A 24,273-nucleotide genomic window follows, 5' to 3' on the forward strand; every position below is an offset into this window, starting at 1 on the left:
CATACTTCAAGAGCCAATGAAATAAAGCACACTTTTTTTTGTAAATAGATTCCCACCATCTATGTTATCCACTACGTTATCATCACTAGTTTTAGTACCGCATACTCTCACTACATGACCAACAGCGCCAAAATGGCGAATATCAAACAGGCACAAAAACTCTTTGACAGCCGCCAATCCAGTTGTATATAGTAGAGGTAAGTGTCTGGAATTGTAAGAGAATATAGGTGTGCGTACACCTTTCCAAAAGGCTGACAACGCTCCTGTGATTCCTCTAGTGTGATCACTCAACATTAGATGACCCATTATGCTCGTTTTATCTCCTCTTCCAAAAAAAACTGAAGTGCATTAGAATGTATCAGTCACATAACCCATTAAGCAAGTTAAGAAGAAAATAATGTATTGATTCGACCAGCAATAATGCTTAGTTAGAATGGCAAATAAATGTTAATACATTTTAACCACCGGTCCGTCAAATAATAAATGTAATGCATTAAGGTTGCTCGTTGCATATTTTTCAAACGCCCGTAGTTCGTAGCTGGTTCAATGTATCATACTTAGAGTTTAAGTTTCGCGGTTTAAATTTTAAATTGCTTTTAGTTTTGTAATTGTTTATTCATTATTGCACGTCGTGTTTTAGTGCCTGGATGAATTGTTTTGAAACTTTGTATGGTAGATTCATGTATTTATATTTTTGTGATTGGGTTTATTTAAGAAATAAATATATATATATATATATATATGTTACACCAAGTTCTCCAAGTCTTTTATATATATTATAAATGATTAATGAATTTCTTTTCGCGAGAAAGCCAATCTTCGTCTTATCGCAACAATACGACCGCAGAATTAAACCCAAAACTGACGACGATACGTGGTCCTATCAAGGTTTCAGTTTCGATGCTTATCTTTCGTCTTCATCAGCAGCTCAATTATATGGTACCATCTTCATTCCCTTTGAATTTGATTGAGTATCGTCACTTATCTATCTCATCACCACACATAAAATACTGATCGATCCTTAAAACTTTCCGGTAGTTCCACTTCGCCAGATAATAAACAACTTGTTTTTTTTTTATAAATCGCTATATGCCAGTAAATCTTAAGGAGATCCCACAGTCACTTATAGATTTCATCATCAGTTAGCCGTTCAGCCGTTTTTTTTTTAAATAGAACCAATACCCTTTGTAAGGAAACAAAATTTAAATCAGTTCATAAACGGCAAATATATAAATATAGTCCTGAAAGCCTTGACGGTTTTCAAATTGACTATATTTATTCTTATTTGGATCAAAATGGTTTATATGAAGGATGCTGCAAACTTAATAACTAATTTGTAACTACAATAATTATTGTACATAATATAAAATAAAGAGTTGACAGTGATTATTGTTCCTAGCTCCAACATTTTACCGAACATAATATAGAAGACGTAGTCATATAATATCTTGGCTATGACTACTAAAAATCGCTCAATTTGGGCCAATTTGAGTAAAAATTATTTGATTTGACGCCAAGTTTCTCGACAAATCATTATAATGAAGTGATAAATCCAACAACGACTTGTAAACAAAGGCAGGTATAGGAAATTTAGTTTTACGACAGTACGGTAAAAAAGAAATACATAGTTTACTACCCCTGGTGTGTTCAACATACAGCTATGTAGCGATTCGTCCAAGTTTTTCCTATTTTAAACTTCCATACAAAGTTTTCAACGAAATCTCCTCTGATACACTTTGTTTCTAAGTATTTAGGCTTTGAATGTTTTGGTGAAACACAGTTTATTTTATTTGGGATAGCTATCTCTTTTATTATTCGTGTTTAAAAGAAAAGTTTAGAGAGATAAATTGTTTTAGTATGCTCATCTGGTACTGTAATGTCATATAGGATGGATTAAATTAGATTGGCTGTAAGAGTTACTTAAGTTAAAAGGAGATTATTAGTCAAAATACAAATTTCCACACCCATTATATTGATGTCTGGAATTCTACAACCGTTTTGCAAGAAAAATACTGCAATTTCCCTGCAGTAGTGGAATCATTTGCCTGGCAGGCTGCAGTTTTCCCGAACCGATACGAACCGATACCTAGGGAAAAGCACAAGAGCGTTGCCTGATTTTTAAGACAATGTCGTCCAAATGTTTAGAGTTTTCCTGAGTGTTAATTCCGCCAATATTCGTTGTCAAACAATTCGATATGTGTTTCGCCTCTACACGAGGCATCCTCAGGAGATGTTGACTCGCCAAACTGTGGCACGAGTCTCGTGTGTAGAGGTGAAACAGGTGTCGAATTGTTTGAAGACGAATATTGGCGAAATTAACACTCAAGAAAACTCAAAAAATTAGGATAATCATAGATTTCCGCAAAATAACGCCTACTTCAATAACTCTTTTTAGACAATGTCGTGCTTGTTATGAAAGTTTCCATGTCGTATTATCGGGGAAATATGAGGTAACTAACATACAGTCGAATTGAGAATCTTTTCTGCAATTGGTTGAAAAAAGCCCCTCTGAGTTTCTTCCAGTTTCTAATAGTCTGAAGCATATATTTTCGTATGGATGAGGTATTTTGACGTTTAACCAGTAATTAATCTTTGTTTTATTATAAAAATACGGGACAAGATGAGCAGGACGTTCAGCTCATGGTCATTGATACTCCGTGCCCATTACAATGCAGTGCCCATCAGGATTCTTGAAAAGCCCAAAAATTCTGAGCGGCATTACAATTGCGCTCGTCACCTTGAGACATAAGATGTGATTTGCCCAGTAATTTCACTAGCTACGGCGCCCTTCAGACCGAAATACAGTAATGCTTACACATTACTGCTTCACGGCAGAAATAAGTGCCGTTGTGGTACCCATAATCTAGCCGGCATCCTGTGCAAAAGAGCCTACCACAGATAGACCATCTTATTTAAAATAAAATATTTCAATTTGAAATCTTTTATATAGACCAAATACTAATCTGAAGTTTTATTTGCAGTCGCACCCTCACACGTGACTATATCAGGTCCGTCTGAAGCCCGTGTCGGAGATCCTGTGCCCCTTAGCTGCACCACAGCACCGTCCAACCCTGCTGCCGAAATCAAGTGGCTAGTTCTTGGCAAGCAGCATAGAGACGCCAGCAACAGAACTGTTATATCGCCTGAAGGTATAAAAATTAATAAATTATCATTTGTATTTAAAATAGAAATCTTATAAGTAACACTGTGTTTTGGAACATACAATGAAGTCAAATAACCTTCCGTAATCGGCAAAAGCTTATAATTATTTATTTATTATATGAGAGAATGTATTAGAAAGCTAGGGCACTTTCCGATTTTGGAAGGATAATCTAGCCGTTCACATAGCCATCACATGATGTATCAGAGACGAGATCAGTACTCCAAATGTGGCTCACAGTTCTTTGAATTTTTTGAAAAACAGCTTTGCCTTTCAGAAGATCGCAGAATTTGTAATCGCTTATGATTTCGAGACGCAGTATACCGATATTAGGCGAGTCAATAAGAATATTGTTGTCAAAGAGCGGTGATACGACAAATAAGTTTTTTTTTAACATGCAAACTTGAGTTTCAATTCACTTCTTCTACTATTTTACTTCACAAATATACTATTATTTACGAATCTGCCTGCGAAAAAACTCTCAATTTTTATAATGTAAGTAAAGGCAAACCCTAAAATGATAACCCAACATTTTTATACAACATTCGTCTTATTCTGTCTCAGGTTAGCCAACTCAATTCTGTACAAAATACGGCTATATTTTAAACATCTCTGTATAGACCATTACTGTGTTATTACAAAAAAGTTAAATATGTATTGAAAACTTGTTTTAAGAAAGTTCTATTACAAACCTGTGTCTTTCTATTGTTTAGCGGTCAAAAATTTAATGAAACAATGAGTAGCTTGACTAAGGTGTGTCTAACGGATATATCATATTCATAAGGAAGATTTAGATTATATGATGACAGACAGATGACAGCTGACAACGATTGCGTTTCGTTCCTTTTATTGTTCCTGAACACTCCAGCTTATGTTGTGCTTAACGACGTTTTAGTTAAACACGAACACTGTTTTGTAATAGAAAAAGATAAACTCCATTTCAGACCTCGTTATTGTTGGGTCACTGACGGTATCGAATTAGATCACTGTTAAACAAAACACGTGTCTAAGTTATGTTTAAATTATTTTTTTGTAATAACATCGTTAGAGTTTATGCAGTAATGATACGTTTTATAAGTTAGGTCGGTTTTGTTACAGGAGGATGGATCACATCATCAAATATAACAGTGGTGGTGGAACCAAACCGGCGCTCCATCGTGGTGGTGTGTCACGGCATCAACGCACAGCTTACTGAGAATGTCGTTTCTACTCACACCATCAATGTTCTATGTAAGTTTTCAAGTCCTTCTTGATTGACAGTTTTTTCTAATACTCTTGCATGGATTGATCCCTTCGAGTGTGCAACGTGGTTTCTTTGATGTACTCTTTTTTTTATGTAAATAAGGGACAAGACGAGCAGGACGTTCAGCTGTTGGTAGCTGGCGGCACTACAATTGCGATCGTCACTTTGAGACATAAGATTTTTAAGTCTCATGTCCCAGTAATTTAACTAGCTACGGTGCCTTTCAGACAACAACAGATGTTGACACATTACTGCTTCGTGGCAGATATAGGCGCCGTTGTAGTACCCATAGTGTAATGAAAATAGTTTCCACTTAACCTATGCCCAACGTATCATTTCGAGATTGTTTATCTTTAAAAGGCGTAGAATCTCTACAATGAAATAGCCTCCTCAGAATTCCAGCTAGGTGCTAATTGTGCATGCCATGGTTAGAAAGGAAACATGTGAGGATAAAATGGTGCTTAAGACCACTAATGCTTCCGGTGTGCCGAGCTGGTGTACAGAATAGTGTACAGGGCAAGTGGTAACATAAAAATATTTGTATTAATTGTGACTAAACTCTTTGAAAATCGGCGATGAATAGTAACAAATTAATTAACATCAGAAAATTTCCCAGGCAAATAGAATATCGCTAGAGAAAGAACTTTTGCAGTTTCTTTACGATTTAAATCAATTTCCAACAATTTGTTATTTTTAAGTGACTCTGGGTTTAAATATACAAATTTATGTTATGATAAAATTTATGGACGAGTTTGGATTTTAACCCGAACAATTAGGTTAGGTGTTAAGAGCGCTGGGGCATATCAATGAGGTGCGGGTTCAATTCCTACATCGTCCACAAATCGTACGGCCTTATAAATAAATTTGGCATAAAGTTATACCTGAGAATAAACCAAGTATATGCAAAATGTTTACGAATACACATTTTGCATATGATTGGTTTATTCGGACGTATAATGTTGCGTTTATTTGCAAGGCTGCTTCATATTCGGAAGACTTCAGAATTATCATTTTTATATTGACAGTGTTGTCAGCAATATAGACAATTTTATTTACATTCTTTGCTTATTCTCATGTATAACTTTATGCTAACTATATTTGTTAGGCCGATATAGTTCTTTACTTTTGCAATACTAATAATATACTTTAAAAGTCTTTTAAAGTTCGGCCTCAACGTCGGCAACGATCGGATCGTTTTTAACCTTACCACGTGTGCTATTCATATATACGTTTTTTCTGTAGAAATTATAAAGTTAGACTTAGTTAGACAGAATGCCGAGTAAAAAGTGTGTGAACTGTGATAAAAACATAACACAAAAGCTACCAGGATTAGAATGTAGCCGCTGTAATAAATCCGTGCATGCAACAAGCACATGTGCAAAGCTTACCGCTAAACAATTAGCGGCACTTCGAAATTCTGAAGGCTTAGAATGGAGTTGTGAACAGTGTCTCGGCAATATAACCCGCCACACATCTTTCTTTATACCTCCTGAAGCCAGTTCCGACGAGGAAGATACTGGACCACACTCAGTACTTAACCATAAAAAGCTAGTTGCCAGTATCACTCGTGAAATGCAAAAAGTAATTAAAACAGAATTATACGAACTAACGAGCGCAATGGACCATATGAACGGCCAAATTACAGATTTAGAACAAATTATAAGACAGCAAGATGTTACCATAAAATCACTTCTTACCAAAAATATTGAGCTGATAAATAGAAACAAAAACCTAGAACTCCGTCTAGCCGCCGCAGAGCAACAGATTAGTGGTATCGAACAAAAAATGTTGGCTAGTACTATAGAAATAGCAGGCGTTCCAGAAATCCCTAATATGAGTCTGGATCAAGTAATGCAATGTATAGCTCAAAAACTGGAAGTGAACCCATCTGATATTGTAACCTGTCGCCGAATGCCTAAGCCAAAGGACCGCCCTCACCCAGGACACATATTATTTGAAGTAAAGTCCGATTTAGTGCGTAACCAGTGGTTGGTGTCTTCTAAGTGTAAGGATATTACAGCTGGAGATATCGTACAGCGAGCTCCTGCAGACCAAGCTGCTCGTCGATTATTTATACGTGAAGCACTTACCTACCGAACAAAAAAATCTACTATACAATGCTAAACTAAAGCTGAAAGATACCTATAAATTCATTTGGTGTAAATCAGGTACTATTTATGTAAAAAAAACAGATGATAAGAGCCGCCCTCACATCATACGCTTTCTATCAGATATTGAATCCCTAGCAAGTAAACAATAATAAATTATTAGCTGTGTATCTACTTCAGATCACTAGATTTTATTTAACAATAAGACTATTACTTTATAATAGTGGATACTGTAAGCACTTCCTTCAAAAGTACTGAATTATTTAATTGTTCAACCATAAATACATTTGTCAATTCTGTTCCATTTAACCAAATTCACTTGTTATGTGTGCATGTAAACATTCGATCTTTAATCAAGAATTATGATAAGTTATTAGTCTTGATCAAATCATGTAAAACTCCTATTGATTTAATTGTATTAACGGAGGTCAACTTAAAAAATAGTACCATCAATTTATATAATATACCAGGCTATAGAATGCACAGTGAGCTTCGCTCTAAACAAAGGGGAGGAGGAATAATAGTCTACGTTAAAAATTATCTTAAATTTACAACAATATCCACCAAAACAACAAGCTTTGAGACAATAACTGGCACGTTAATTGATGCAAATAATCACCCGGTCACTCTCTGTGCATTATATAGACCACCACACACGGATAAATTAACTTTCATAAACGAATTATCACGAATTTTAGGTAATATTAAAACTGATGATGCATTCGTGTTAGGTGACACAAATATTAACTTAAAATGTGACCACAGCACAAAAACTAAGTATTTGGACATGCTCTCCGAACTCGGATTCATTATGGGAATATCAGATTACACTAGAATCGAATTAAGATTAAATAAAGTCACAAAAAGTTGCATTGACCACTTGTTTACGCGTCTCATTCATTTGAATCCGTGTACCGCGACTGTCGATACAGTTCTGGCAGATCATCGTGTTATTGTACTAGCTTGCGAGTGTCCAGGCATGAGCAAAATACAGCGTGTTCCAACAAAAAAACATCTTTATTATTGTGATAGTGAAACCTTGCAACAAGAATTAAATAAAATAGACTGGTCTAGCACAGTAAATATGACATGTCCAAGCAAGATATATAGCTTTATAAATTCAGGTTTTCAACATGCGTATACTAAATCCCGCAGACCTAATAAAGATAAATACAAAGTGAAGAATTTTAAGCAACCATGGATAAAACCGCATATTATTCGGTTATCAAATCAAAGGGAAAATATTTTCAAAGAATGGAAAATAGATACATCAAACATGTGTCTTCGTCTTAGATATAATAAAATTCGAAATAAAATAAATAAAATAGTGGAACTAGAGCGAAATAAATTCTATCAAAACAAAATTAATATGAATGCAAAAAATCCCAGGGAATTATGGCGAATAATAAATTCTGTTTGTGGTAGAATTTCGCATAGTATTGATGATGTTATATCTAATGCATTTAATACAGCAAAAGAATCAGACTCGGATATTGCAAATCGCTTTGCATGCGAATTTAAGGACGCAGTAAAATCTATACTCCCAACCTGTGACATCAAATTATTAAAACATAAGACTAACAATATGTCTAATGTGAGCTTAAACTTCAGAAAAGCTGGGAAAGAATCAGTAGAGAAAATTATCCGTAACTTGAATAACTCAAAAGCTCCCGGTACTGACAGTATAAAAATTAAAGATTTGAAATCTATTTCTTGCAAAATATCAAGTACAATCTCACATCTTATTAATTGCAGCATTCTAACAGCAAATTACCCTGACGAATTAAAGCTAAGTTTTATTCGCCCCATATATAAAAATGGTAAACAAGATGAAGTAAGTAATTACCGACCCATTTCTATACTATCAGCCATCGATAAGGTAGTGGAGAAATACATAAGTGCCTTGATGCAGTCATTTTATTCTAAACATAAAATAATATGCAAGAGCCAATATGGTTTTCAGCCAAAAAAGAGCACAACATCCCTTCTATCAGATTTTTCGGATACTGTTAACCAATACCTGGATAATAGGAAGCATGTGCTAGCACTATTTATAGATTTCTCCAGGGCTTTTGATACCTTAGGTTGCTTAATAAACAAATTAGAAGACTCCGGTATAAGAGGTCATCTACTTCAATGGTGTGGAAATTACCTCAAAAATAGGTCATATTATGTAAAGGTGGGAAATGCTTCTAGCAAGGTTGTTCCCGTCACTGAAGGCACAGCTCAGGGATCAGTGCTCGGTCCGCTTCATTTTATTGCTTATGTTAATGACATGACGAGTGTTTTAAAATATTGCACCTCATACCAATATGCAGATGACACATGTCTGTTAATAAAGCGACTTCGATTTAATCAATAAATGGTGCCATGACAACGGACTTGTCCTAAACGCTAAAAAAACCAAACTAATACACATTCGATCCCCGTACATAAAATCAACAATTGATACTACCCAAATAGTAAAAGCGCATAGTCACATTTGCTTTCACCACAACTTGGACCCTAGTATTTGCAGCTGTCCTACAATTGACTCGGTTGAAACGCACACATATCTTGGATTAATTATAGACCATAAATTTAACTGGCACCCTCAAATAAATTCAGTTTGTGATAAGCTTAGAGCTTTCCTCGCAAACATTAAAATAATTAAAAGTAAACTACCTTATAAAATTTTACTGTTGCTTTATAACACATTGGCCGATACAATAGTAAGTTATGGTATTAGTTCGTACGGTAGAACTTACAAAACGTATTTAAATGAGATCGAAAAGTTGCAAAACAGAATTTTAAAACAAATTGTTTCAAAAAACATAAAAGAAACTAACCAAAATGATGAGTTCCATTTATTCAAACACTGTAAGGTGCTACCAGTACAATCTAAATTTTACTACAATATATTAAAAGAACAAATGTTCAATGAGAACATTATACAAAAATATAATCATGAAACCATTACACGCAATCAAACAAATAACTTTTATAAAACGGTGAAAGCCAGAAATGTATACGGTGAGAGAACTACAGCATACTTAGTACCCCGCCTACTTAATACAATCAATCCTGAAATAAGAAACAAGATAAATACAAAAAATATTAAAACTAAATTAAAGTTATTCTTTTTAAACAACCTGTATATTGCTCATAACTTTATGTCTTGAGTTGCCTTTCGTTGTCGAAGCCATGATTAGTGCGTAGCGTGATGTGCTATCCGCAATTGAGTACTTAACTATTCGTTATAAAGTTGAGTATTGTTTACTAATTAATATATCTAAACAGACGGTCATTCAAAAATTCAATACATTGCGGTGGCAGGCCATGCGACTCACCCGTGCTACAATAAGTACTCTTGTTGTACCTACATTAATTTTTTCGTTTGTATTGTACCTATATTATTAAATTGTGTATTTATAAGTTAATATTAATATTTATTGTAATTGTAATCGATAATAGTATTTCTTCTAACATGCCGGACAAACCTCTGTGGTTTTTGGCCTGTTATATAATAATAAATTGTAATTATATTTTTCATAATAAAAACAAAAAAATTATATACTATCATATATATTACTGTCATACAAATTCATAGACGTAACACAATGATTAACCATATAAATAACGGATAAAATGTTAAATCACCACAAATGCGTAATAATACCAAAAAATATCGCTTAAATTGCCGGAATAAGTTTAACCTTCCATCAACCCTAAGCCTTAATATAAAACTTACCTTTTAACATAAACTTACGCAAATTCCATGAAATATATGAGCAATAAAATAAGATTGTCGTTTCATAGCTAAAATGTGTCGCTATTAACAGACCCGCAGAGCCGATACGTGCCCAGAAATCTAGATAAGGGTGAGGGCCCACTAGTAAGTATAATATGCAAACGGTTGTCGCGCATCACAGAAGCATTTATAGAAATTGTTTCGAAATAATTTGACATAACATGAACTAAACAGCTGAAATATGGTTATAATGTTTATCATTCATTATCTATAATAAATTTAAATGTTTTATAAAAAAATGTCTCTGTCGTAAATCCTATTACTTCACTGCTGAATATCTAAATGATCGGACACCCTGGGACTAGATTGTGATTATTTTATAGCGATAGAAATGACTGTACAATATTGTATATTTTTATTGAAAAGAGTGCAAAAAAAGAATGCTGGGAGAGTTTCTTGCGCCGCTTCTTCTCTCTCAGAGCGCCATTTGTTTCCGAAGCGGTAGTAGTATCTAGGTGTTATTAGAAATGACATCAAAAAGAATTCTAAAGGAATCAATTTTGAGAAAATAAATGCCTTTTATGCCTTTTAATGTGTGTTCTTAAAATTGGTCTTATTTATACTATAATAATGCTTATCCTTCTAAACATGTAGAAAGAGAAATTAGATGCAACTTGATGCAATATAGCGCCACGTGTAATTTAAGCATTTAAAATACTAAATCAAATAAAAAACAATAGACGTGTGGCACTCGGGGACTGCCGCTGTAAAGCTATTGCGTAGCATTTTTTATCAACTTATGCAATTATAATTATTTATTTATTTTATTTGTGCAGTTTTTTTTTTATTGATAAAATAAATTTTAAAAAAAGCAAGCGCGAAGTAAGTAAAATTTTACTTGCAAGATTTGATTACAGACAGGCAACAGGACAGGTGAAACTAAATAAAAATGCTTGTCATAATAATAAAAATTAAAAAAACGTGATAAAAAAAATCAAAAAATTAAATAAAATCAAGACGTACCCCAGGATCGAACCTGGGACCTTCTGCACAAAAAGCATACGTGATAACCGCTGTTCCACTGCAATGACCGTGGCGAAATATCTATATAGATCTAGTAAGTGTTAGGTTGTTTTCGTTACGGAATTTCTGGATTCGGTCTCCACGCTCAAGGCCCGCGATAGAAGCTATGCAATAGCTTAAAAGAAATTATTTTATATATACTATGCGGTGCGTGATTCATTGTTAACTGGACCTAACGCAGTACTTCGTTATGTTAGTCCTTGAGACATGACGGTAACATTACTGACGATGGAGTGAAGTTGATGACAAGTAAAAATGAATAAATGCCAAAAAAGCGCGTACACCTTCGTTAAAAGCCGGCAACGCTCTTATGATTCCTCTGGTGTTGCAAGAGAATGTGGGCGGCGGTGATCACTTAACACCAGGTGACCCGTACGCTCGTTTGTCCTCCTATTCCATAAAAAAAAATAGTAAAAAATAGTCTTTAATTCACATCTATGAAATTCAGGAACCATTGTTCCGTACCTTAAAAATGATCAAATATAATTTCAATGAATAAAGATATTTTGACTTTGACTTTGACCACCTCGCCAGATACTGTTTCATTACGTTTTGTTTTCATTTTTGATGACATGAAAATCTTATTATATTGTTGGTTATTGTGAAAACGCATGCACGTAGTATCGCATATGCAAGTCAGTCGATCATCACCCTTATACCAAAGTTAGAGCGGTCTATAATTCCCGTTAAGTTATGTTGCCAAAGTTAGATTAACTCTGGAAGCGGTTTAACTGGACTCCAGCTCATGTTTTGTCGTGTTTTTATTTAATTATCACTGTACTGTTTATGGTTTTGGCGTGGCATATTCAATTTTTTTATGACAATAAGGGACGAGACGAGCAGGACATTCAGCTGATGGTAATTGATACGCCCTACCCATTACAATTCAGTGCCGCTTAGAATTAATGTAAAACCCAATAACTTTGGGCGGCACTACAATTGCGCTCGTCTCCTTAAGTCATAAGAAGTTAAGTCTCATTTGCCTAGTAATTTCACTTGTTACGGCACCTTTCAGACGGAAACACATTAATGCTTACACATTACTGCTTCACGGCAGAAATAGGCGCTGTTGTGATACACATAATCTAGTTCAATAGGTTTTATATAATAAACCGAATATCCTGAGCAAAATAACATTTAACATATACAAGAAATAAACACAAACTTTTCTTTCTTCCCACCGTAAGAACTAACGTTGGTAGCAACGCGCCACTATAGACGTTCTGTATAGCCGAGTGGTTAGCGATCCTACCTACTAAGCTAGAGGTCGCCCGGGTTCGAATCCCGGTTGTTGCAAGCATATATGATGAATATGGATGTTTGTTTCCGAGTCATGGATGTTGAAATGTATTTATGTATCTTTATATGTATGTTATATTAATTTGTGTATGTTTAAGTTAATAATTAAATATATCATTGTCTTGTAACCCATAACACAGGCTATATATGCTTAACTTGGGGCAAGATAATTTGTGTAAATAGTTTGTCAATATTATTGTGTCAATATTACTATATCGTTTTTGTCACTCATTAAATAATGTTTTGGAGATTTTGTGATAGATTGCAACTATAATATTATGATTCTTTAATTATTATCATATTTTTTTAATGCTGTATAAGTGTTTGCGTTAAATATAAGTGCCCAATGGAAATGATTCTCATTTATGTTATTTGCACCTGGAATTGACTCATACACTGGAACAATTTTTGTGCAATATTTAAGCTTAAAAGTGTATTGTGCATGTGTTGTTGGAGTACTTTTAAATAAATAAATAAACATCAATGATAAACATTATAAATAGATTGGAGCAATATGCATAAGGTTGATTATTCTAAAGCAATATTTAATCTAAATTACTGGCCTGACGTAAAGCAAAACTAGAAAGCAAAATTGAAAATTCAACTCTATTGATCTGTTCATCTGTGAGTTTTTCCGTGTAAATTGAATGCAGTTCATCAGCGGAGTGTTTTAAAGTGATATTCGAGTAAAAAAGCCTTTTAGCTTAATATGTGTACGTTCTTTGAAGAGAGGAAAAAAGCAGACTTTAGAAACCTTTGGAGACTACGTTTTATTTTAATTTAGATAGAGCGACAGATAATGAAGTAACTCGACATACCAAAATAAGTGGACGGAATTATTAGTTCAATTTATCAGGAATACCTTTTTTTATGAAAATTAGGGACGAGACGAGCAGGACGTTCAGCTGATGGTAATTGATACGACCTGCCCATTACAATGCAGTGCCTCTCATGATTATTGAAAAACCCAAAAATTGAGCACTGGCACTACAACTGCGCTCGTTACCTTGAGACATACGTTGTCAAGACCCACTTGTCCAATTTCAATTTCACTAGCTAAGGCGCCATTCAAACTGAAATACAGTAATGCTTACACATTCCTGCTTCACGGCAGAAATAGGCGTCGTTGTGGTACCCATAATCTAGCGGGCATCCCGGCTGCAAAGGAGCCTCCCACTGGTACCTTCTTAATACTTAGTGTACAAAGTAAACTTTAATAGCGCGATATTTCTAAATTAAAATCACTTTATTCATGTAGGTCAAGGAAATGACACTTATGAATGTCAAATGCTTTTTTTCAAGCTTAGATTAAGATTTGGTCTCCGCTGTGCTCCAACTAGATACCGAAGGCGTAGGCGCAAAATGCGGCAATGAACAATGTGTGACGTTGACGTGCCACGTGTTCTGTTAAACTTAACTAATAATTGAAACTAAAATTACGTAGTCGGGTTACGTAGTAAAACTTTGTAAAAATAATACTACAAGAAATAAGAAAGACACTGGGATTACATATCATCAGTAAGTATTATGTATTTTATTAATTTCAATGTAAAATAACACGAAGCGTATATTAGTTACAAAATTTGAAAGATGCCATAGGTGTCAAAATCCCTCGCACACAAGCGTCTAACGAAAATATGTAGTATCAGTGTCTTTGATATTTCTTGAAATTGCTTTCACAAAGTTTTACCCGGCATTTTAGTTGCAATTATTAGCAAAGTTCAACAGAACATTTGGTGCGTCAACGTCACACATTCTTCGACTACGCCTGCGGTATCTAGTTGGAGCGCAGCGTAGACAAATCCTTAATCTATGTTCTTAACATATTATAAGTGTCCTTGATTGCCTTTCATATCCAAATTTCATCCAAACTTTGCCTTTAGTGACATACGTGTAAGATCTTTAGTAATTATTAAAGAGTTAATAAACGAACTTATAAGGTTGTATTGGCCTAGTTGTCAGATAATAACAATGGAACTGTTTGAACAAACGTAATTAATTAAACTTGTTCTATATCCTTCAAAGTGATCAAAGAGTTGTACGACATCCTGCTGTTTATGATAAAGTCTCATGAACTAATCATGTCATAGAGAATATTAATATCTTAGATAAGTTATACTTCTAGACAGAGGCTCAGGCAACAGGCCAGATTTATAACTTTAGTATGACAGCTTAGTCTTACACTCGCGATACGTTAGTCACTTTGTTTATGTGAAATGCGTGTTACACCAACGTATAAATTATCTAAGATATCTTAGTTGTAGAAATCTTAAAAAGAAAGTACTAGAAGTGACATAATCGCGCCTAACATTTCGCCTATCGCTATATCACAGTTGAATTACATAGTACGGTGAATAAGTAGTGATTTAATATTAATTTGAACGGCGGACGTAAAACAACGTGTAACAATGGTATTTTTCAGTGTATCATACTATGGAAACTGTTCCATAATATGTAACTTTACTAATCAAAATATTACTTTTCTTCATAAGTATTTTGCTAACTAGATATCTGGTTTTATTTTAAATAACGTATATTGCGTTCATTTTTCATTATGAGATTCTTAGTTTATTGCGTTTTGTTTTATTGTTCTCTTTTTGCACACCATTGCTGGACAAGTCCCTCACTATCCATAACCTTTCAAGCGTTTCAAGCAATGTAATGTATATAATTGGCTATAGTCGTACCTCGAGGAATAAGCACTTATAATCATAGACTAAGAATATACTATTATATTTCAGATAACAAGTGGTAAAACGTCAGCCATGCTTGGAATTAGCTCCCTTGTATATGAATATTAACTAGCAAACCACTAGCTAACGCACCCTTTGAAAAATCAAAATCTGTCACGTATTAGATCATCTAAACGCTAGTTTATTGTAAGTCTATGCTTATAACATTTTTATTTCATTTTATATGATATCTTTACATGTGACACCTATACAATTGGCTACCTGGTATTTTGCGAAAATACACATTTATTTAAATTTTATGAATAAATATCTTAAACATTAATTCCGTAAAGTTTCGTATGTATTATTATGTAGTATTCAACCGGCCGCGTGGCCAGTTTACAGTTTAGGGTTTAACGGCGCTGAAGAATCGGCTACCGCTGAACTCTAAACTAAACAGAAATCTGCTGAACTGAAATCTATCTGAGTTTAACCTTTACTCGAGGCATCCTCAGGAACTTGAGCGAAAGTCAACAGCTCTCGACGATACCAATATATCCATATCTCTCCAAACTCTAGTCCGTGTGGGCGGGAGGTGCAGTCTAGGTGTAAACTAACAAATCTTAATAGAATATTCACTTAAGGTATTTATTCATAACATTTTAGTCAACAAATTAACTGTACAAGTAGACTGGAGTTTAAGCACAAGTTTTAATCTGGGTTGCACCAACCAACTTTAGCAATACCAAACATGTTAAAGTACCCGTTAAACATGAGTTGCACCATTTGACAATTTTAAGATGACGTCATAACTTTAACTAATCGTAACCGTCCAATCTTCGCCGTTTAAAACTATTGCTAGTGTTAAATAGCTAAAAAACGACCTGTCAAAAGGTTCGAGTAAATATTCGATATTGACATGATATTTAACTTTTTAACTTTATCTATGCCAAGGAATACGATGGTGCAACATATTCCGCAGTCTATGTTAAAGACAGCGTCACTGTTAACGTTAAATTTGATTTAAACCTTAACTATAACAGCTAATATGATGCAATCTAGCCTAAAGGCCGGTTGTTTCACGCTACGAATACAGACACGTTACTGTTAACTATGGTGCTAACTATCGTTAAACCATGAAATGCGTTGTCAAACTATTAGCCTTAACATACGTTAAATTATAACGATAACGGTAACCGATGCCTACAGCAGGGGTTAAAGTCATTTTCTTCTAACATGATATATTATTGCAGTTTATTACGATGAAAGAACGCTTCATATTTAACAATCGATAAATATCGTTCGTATTTGTCAAATTTTTGACGAAAGTAAAATCTAAACTAGCTTAGAATTTGGCATAAGTCTAATGACAGGTACCAACTAATACTGGATATCGAAGATATTTTAATACATAATTGTAATTTCTGAGCCTAAGTGACCACTGAGACGTAGCCTCATCAAAACCTCATTACTATAAATGAAGATGCTAAATACAGAACAGAGAAGTTCTTATCAACGCGCCTTGATACAATCATTGTGTGGTACAATTTACGAGTGATCGCTTATGGATAATCGTATCTAAACAAAAATAGTAATTAAAACAATTACCGTGGATCAAATCTCAAATTAAAGCAAGTTAACGTTAGATGATTAAATATATTATATTAAATAAAATTTTAAAATAATTTATTGTTTAGATATTTTAGATATTATTTAGTATGTAAATTACAATGGGGCCCCCATATTGAAGGATTGGCGAACAGACTTAGTTCTGCAGCATACGCGGTTAAAAAAATTAGACAATTAACTGACATAGATACGGCGCGACTAGTATACTTTAGTTATTTCCATAGTATTATGTCCTATGGTATATTGCTATGGGGCAACGCTGCCGATATTAATACAATATTTGTGCTGCAGAAGAGGGCTATTCGCGCTATTTATAACCTAGGTCCTAGTGAATCATTGAGAGCAAAATTCAAAGAAATTAACATCTTGACTGTTGCTTCTTAATATATTCTTGATAATGTAATGTATGTTCATAGGCACATAAGTGAATTTGCCAGAAACTGTCATAACCATAATGTTAACACCAGGAACAGACATAAACTGAACCTACTACTCGGCTTAGTCGAGTTAGTAAGTCTTTTGTGGGGCGATGTATATGCTTTTACAACAAGATCCCAGAAAATGTTCAAAACAAAGGTGTTACGTTATTCAAAAGAATTGTTAAAAAAACGTTTGTGTGGTAAAGGTTACTATAACATAAATTACTTTCTTAATGATACCACAGATTGGGAATGGAGCGACCTCCCTCAGGCTATTAAATAATAAGTTTAATTGTACAATGTTACTTTAATTGTAAAACATATTTTTGATGAAAAAAAAAAGCCCACTGAGTTTGTTGCGCCCATTCTTCTCAGGCCTGAGGCATTCACTTTGGAATGGGTGGTAGTTTTTTTTTTTGACTTTCAATAAGTGATTTCACATCCTATTTTGAATATAAATATTTGAATTTGAATTTGAATATGATAATTATTATTTGCACGCCACAGCATGCGGGCAAGGAATGGAGAACTTTTATTGTGATTTGTAACATTTTATGTATACCCGTGACTACAAATATATGATCTTATCTTATCTTATGAAAATTCATGCTTGATATGTATTTTAATATTTTCCCATCAAAATTAAAATATAATCTTAATATATATAAATCTCGTGTCACAATGTTTGTCCGCAATGGACTCCTAAACTAATGAACGGATTCTAATGGGGATTACTTCATGGAGTGCAGTTTGGTCCAACTTGAGAGATAGGATAGTTTTTATTTCGATTTGGAATCCATAATTATTTTTATTTTCAATATTTGTTTTGTATGGACATTTTTTCTGTGAGAGAATTTATTGACGCACGGTTTGACAGTTCTGCTGTGAAACAATTTCATTATAACAACAGGGACTTAACAGGGAGCATATTTTACGAAATAATTCTTGATGTTATGAAATATTATTGACAAATTAATAAGAAACAGTATGTTCTTTATTATGTACAGAACAACGTCTGTCGGGTCAGCTAGTTAAAATATATAAAAAGCACACGTTTAACGGATAATGCATTCTGTTCAAATATATTATATGTTAAAATTATTATTTGCACACTTTACAGAAATATTGAACAAATAATATTCATTAAACCCTTAACACCTTAAATTTCCATAAAGATAATGAGCAGAATGTCAGTTTTTCTTTCGAATATTTTCAAAAATTTTCGAGGAGAGTTTCAACTTTTGACCTATTCTGTATTTCCATGATTACAATTTTCTGTTCCTAAGTTATTGAAAATAAAATTCCTCATTACCTTCAGTAATAAGAAATGTTACTACAATACGAATCTACGAGTAATATTGTACAATGATTTTTTGGTTCATCCAAATTGAAAAAGCCAGAGTTTATTTAAAAAGTAATTATGTTTTTGTAGTTAATATTCATTAATCCATTCATTCATCTCGTTATCTGAAGAAATTGTTATTTTTGAGTATTTTGTTTCATTTTTGGAATCAAATATTCAGTGTTCGTGCAGCAAACCGTTTGATTGCCTTTTGTTCACAAATTATGGTGTATATTTTGCTAAACTCTCCGCTTATGACTGAAGCCAGCGTACATACAACTATCTTAATCTATGGACACATTTAAAAATTATTTTAAAATGTTGGACACTCCACTTACAGGCTAACTCGATACTAAAACTTTTTACTTTATGTTACTTAATGCTAAAGACAATTATGAAAAATATAACGAAAATAAAGCCACAAGCAAAAGGTTAATAAAAAAATAATAATTCCTTCTTCTTCAGACTTCAACCTATAGTATAATTATAATGTACTGTCTATTTATAAAATCAAAGTAACCGCTTGTTGTCAAATGCATATAATATGAATATTATCACCTTAATTATACAACAATACTATTTGCTGTTTTAGCTGTCTGTTCCGGGTAACCGTCAAATAGATAGCATCGATTTTAATAGTACTATCAAAATTATACTGAGTGACAGGATAAGACATTGTGAGATAAGGAAACGTTGTGGTCTGAAAGAAGAGGTTGTGACAAAAATTGAGAAAGGTATGCTGAGATGGTTTGGACATTTCGAGAGAATGAATGAAGAACGAGTGACGAAGAAAGTGTATAAGGCCAGTGTGAATGAAAGTGTTGGAAGGCTAGACCGAGACTTTTCGAGATCAAATCAGAGACTTCTCGGATAAAGGCCAGGTCAAGAGTACCCTAAACCGAAGAGCATGTATGAAAGGAATAATGAAAGTGGATGAAGAGAAACAAGTATGTAAGGATCGTAGCAAGTGGAAAGAAGTGGTCTCTGCCTACCCCTACGGGAAAGAGGCGTGATTATATGTATGTATAAAAATTAAGGAATCTGAATATCCAGGAAGTCTACGGGAACGAGAACGCAATTGGCCACTCGTAAATAAAATATTATGTAAAGAAGAATGATTCTTCAAATGCCAAATAGTATCATTAGTGCCGTTATATCGTAAACAAGTTATGACTATAAATAATATTGTATACCGAGTGTCTTGTTCAAAACTTTCTTGTTTTCGCCTATGCCATAAGTTAGCGACGAAGAATCATAAGTCCTTTAATGTGGTGGAGAAGCTACTTGTCTGTGTCGTGTAATGAGATGATTAAGGCAAAGTTTACATACGCCGGGGAAGTTGCTATCTATGCCATTAATCAACTTTATCTTCGGTACAAGAAACGAGTGGCAGCGATTTGAAAACACCTTAAGTTCTTTCGTTCGTTCTTTAGCCTTACGCTATATAGTATGAAAATTATATAAAATTATTAATTGCAATTCATCATAAACTCAATTATATATGTCTCAACATAATATATCCATATACTGCGCAATGATAACAAGTACTCAGTACTTATTTTTATGAAAATACCCTGCAATGTCCTGTGTCCAATCACCTAAGTATCTCCGAACATCTTCTGGTAATTTGATACTCCTATGATAAAGGGTAAAGGATAAGGGTGTTTTTTTTTAATATTTTACATAAATTAATTCATCATTTCCCCTTGTAAGTTTTTGACAATATTTCTTTCGATAGTCTACAATCAATATTTTATTAGAATTAAAAATTAAGCAGAACAGAATATAGTGTAATGTTTAACTAAATTTTAATTCTTCTATTATGTCTAGAACGAAAACAAAACATAACAAAAATTATAACTTCCTCTTCTGTAAAATAATATATACATTAAATCGCTTCTACGTGTTGCTTACGCCACTGAAAGATGAATAGAAAAACTTGAATATAAACGAATACTTTTATGGGGAAAACATTTGTTATTTACTGTTTCACTGTAATTGCTATTTTTGCTGAGAATGAAATTGAACCTGAGTCCAGACGGACTCCTAGACAGGTGTCATTGTAAAGAGCTTATCGTTATCATATTTTCCCGTCGGCCATAAACAATGTCCGAATAGAAAAACTTTTTTGGATAAAAATATATTTTCCTATCTCAAATGTTATGAATCAAACATTCGGAGATAGCGAGTATAAATATTCACAATTCTTTTTAGTTATCAATTAAATCAAGTAAATTCAACCGGCGTGAAGTTCATCATAAAATTTTCATATATACATATTAAGTACGTAATATAGATATTAGTAGGTATGTCACTTTATTATGAAATTTGTAGTTTCGTAATATTAGGATTGGTAGTACATACTGTTACGAATTGCTCTCAGCTATTGGGTACTTGTTGTTGGGGCTGTCAACAGTGGTGGACATGCTGGCTGCTGGTCATTAGACTTTCCTAGTGTTATATATCATTTAGTGTTTCTATGTATATAGTAGTGATTTTAGTGAAAAAAATGAATATATATTCTATTCCAGTGAATCGTAGAAGTGTTTTATTACGAGTAATATATTATTGTGGTATACTCAAACAATTTAACAAATATCTTAAAAATCAAGAATATTTCCAGTTGTATTTCTTACTATGTAAAAGTCGGTGTTCGAAGTACAAGCAATGATAATTGTAAGAAGTATTCTACAAAATACACCTGCCTTTACGATTCGGAGGACAATTAACTTGAATCACTCTCAGTCACTCCCTGGGGTGGTTAAATTCACCTTTTTTTAAACTACCCACCCCCTACGCTGAATATACAGGGAGTTTCTAATTTGTTTTGTAGTGTAAATTTAAAGATTGGTACACACTAAATGATAATATTATTAGTTTTCAAATCACTTTAATTTGAAAGTAAGGAGTTATCAGGCTTCCTTGTTGTAAGTTGATAGTAAAGTTTTCACTGACATTTCCAGAAAAGTTTTATTAAAACTTTCTTGTGAATTGTGATTCATAACAATGCTTGTGACTGTTTTAGACTAACTTTTATGGCAACAATTATTTAATATCTAAAATCGTTGAAGTTCACGTGTGGTTTTTTTATTATTCTGCTCACAGTGCCCTGCGCAGTAGAAAGTAGCATTCGAATCTCGGAAGAAGATAAAATTTAAATAAAATACTTTTTAAAGGATTAAAACGCGTATAAAGTATACGCGTAACGCATAACACGACTCCCAGTTTTCTACATTATTTATTTTTCGTAAAGTTACATTTTCTATCATTTATTTTTTTAACCCGACGTTTCATGACCTCTGCAGAAGCACGTTTTCAGGGTGACTGTGGTTGAGAGGAGTAGATATAGTATTTGTCATAGTTTTCATTGTGAATTTAAGCGCATTTGTTGCTTCGCAGGTGGTATTTGCTGTACGGCTTTTGGCAAAATTTACAGACAGACCTCTTTCGTTTTGGTATGTGTAGTTATGGGTTTCAATTTTGGGATTATTGTATCCCTGGTGTTAGATAATCTTAGCCCATCTTCTCTTTTGAAATTTGGATATATTTTTATTTCAATGGCTTCACGTACCATTCTTGAGAGAAATCTATTCTACTTTGCCAAAATTTTTGTTCGTCAAAACGGATGTAGTGGTTTGGACTAAATAAGATTTTCAAAATAATGACTTAAGTTTAGTTTGAGGTTGTAATTATTTTTCAATATTTTCTTAAAATATCTATATTATGGTGAACCATTACTTATATGACATCGTTTCACTATTGTGTACACTTCTGAAAATAGTCTTCTACCCTCATTTTCAAATATGACGCTTTATTTTCATCTGTGAAAAGGATTTGCACAACAGCCGTTTTAATTATATTTATTGTATCTCGTAATCAATTGTACACCCGGCTTTAAAAGGCCGGCTGGGCACGTTTTGCTCATTAAAGTAATGGGGAGGGGGGCGGTAATTGCTTCAACTGTACCGTGTGGACAGACCTTAACTATACAGGCTGTGCTTAGTTGGTCAATTTCCTACAAAGTGAATATTTTGCGAGCTTAAAATTACAAAGAATGATTACCTACCTTTTGTAGTCTAAAATATTTGAAAATATACCACAGGTTAGTTTAAACTTTAAAGTAATTTATGTACATTTTGTGCGTTTTCATACTAGTAGGTGCCACTTCATTCGGAAAAAAAATCATTTGTTTTTGAAAAATTGGTTTCCATAGATTCTCAATTTAAATATGATCGATAATTTCCTATTTCAAAAAATTGGAAACGAAAGATTCGGAAGTTCATGCTTTCTTGTCGTAAAATCAGAACATCAAAGGGCAATTTCTTCTTATTGGCAATAATAGAGAAAAGGTCAGGAATAACATCTTTTAAGCAATAAATATTTGCTTTTTAAAAAGGCATAAAAGGCATTTATTTTCTCAAAATTGATTCCCTTAGAATTCTTTTTGATGTCATCTCTAATATACTAGATACTACTACCGCTTCGGAAACAAATAGCGCTCTCTCTGGTGCTTGACTTGGTGATGCTATTCCAACTGAGCCAACCATTCCAGTGACGTATGGTTCGTAAATTTTGGTATGTCTTGTTCAACTCTCAGATTGTGACTCCATCTACATCTGCTTTACAGTTGATAACCTGCTCAACCACAATAATTGCATATTAAGAAATTGACTTGAGATGTCTTTCAAATGTAAACAATAAGTTATTTAAAAGTGAGTCACAGGAATTAATTTAATTAAATTTGCTACCAACATTAAATTCGGGACCCGAGAGCGCTCGGGCGGAACCCGAGAGGTCGCGGGTTCGAGTCCCGCTTCGTTCATAATTTTTGGTTACAAATTTAATTAAATTAATCCCAGAAGTGAGGGAAATTACTTTTAATAACAAATTCTTTTTCAACATTCACTTTCAATATTACTCTTATTACATCGCTACAAACTATATGAATATAAACCGTGGTAATATAGAATTATAGTTTGATATATATACCCGCAAATGAGGTTACAGTAAATGAGGGTTAAGCACAACAGGCGTAGCATAGCGGCTGATCGAAGCACGTGAGCGGAATTTATAGGAATTGGCTATATCGTTAGCTAGCTTATTGGCTGCCCTTGCCTTGTATTACCTTTGGTTTTGTGGGTATGTTGTATTGAATGCTTGATATACTTTGAACCTTAAGATACCTGTTAGTTTCAAATAAAATTTGTACCAAAAACTATGGACGATGCGGGATTCTATTACAACTAAGCCAGCTATGTCGACGCATGACACACGATCCGTAACTCTTGATAAATTTGTTAAACTATCGGCTTGTGGCTTATTGTACAGGTATATCCTGTAGAGAACAAAATTTACTGAGTTAGTGACAACTATTGAACAGCGTAAGATAGGTATCGCTTGCTGCAAACTATTGTAATGGAGAAAATTGCTGGGAAAAGAGGTGTTGGAAGGATAAAGAAGTATTGGCTCAGAAATATATGGGAGTGGACTGGCATCAAGACAGTCCAAGAACTATTCCGCTGACCTCCAGTAATAGAAAGGCACGTGAAGAAGAAGAAACTGCTCAATAGAAATAATTGCGTATTAGG

The 24,273-nt window shown here is 33.7% G+C and overlaps 1 protein-coding gene across 1 annotated transcript in view; it reads left to right on the forward strand.

Moving 5' to 3' along the window:
* Positions 1 to 24,273, forward strand: part of LOC126976150 (nephrin) — a 289,278-nt gene that overhangs the window by 223,901 nt on the left and 41,104 nt on the right. Inside the window, exons 10-11 of the mRNA XM_050824354.1 lie at positions 2,982 to 3,149; positions 4,259 to 4,390. Of these exons, the coding sequence (XP_050680311.1) occupies positions 2,982 to 3,149; positions 4,259 to 4,390 (300 nt within the window). The remainder of the gene's footprint in view (positions 1 to 2,981; positions 3,150 to 4,258; positions 4,391 to 24,273) is intronic.

Source organism: Leptidea sinapis, chromosome 39 (assembly GCF_905404315.1).
Source record: "Leptidea sinapis chromosome 39, ilLepSina1.1, whole genome shotgun sequence".
NCBI classification, from domain to species: Eukaryota; Metazoa; Arthropoda; class Insecta; order Lepidoptera; family Pieridae; genus Leptidea; species Leptidea sinapis.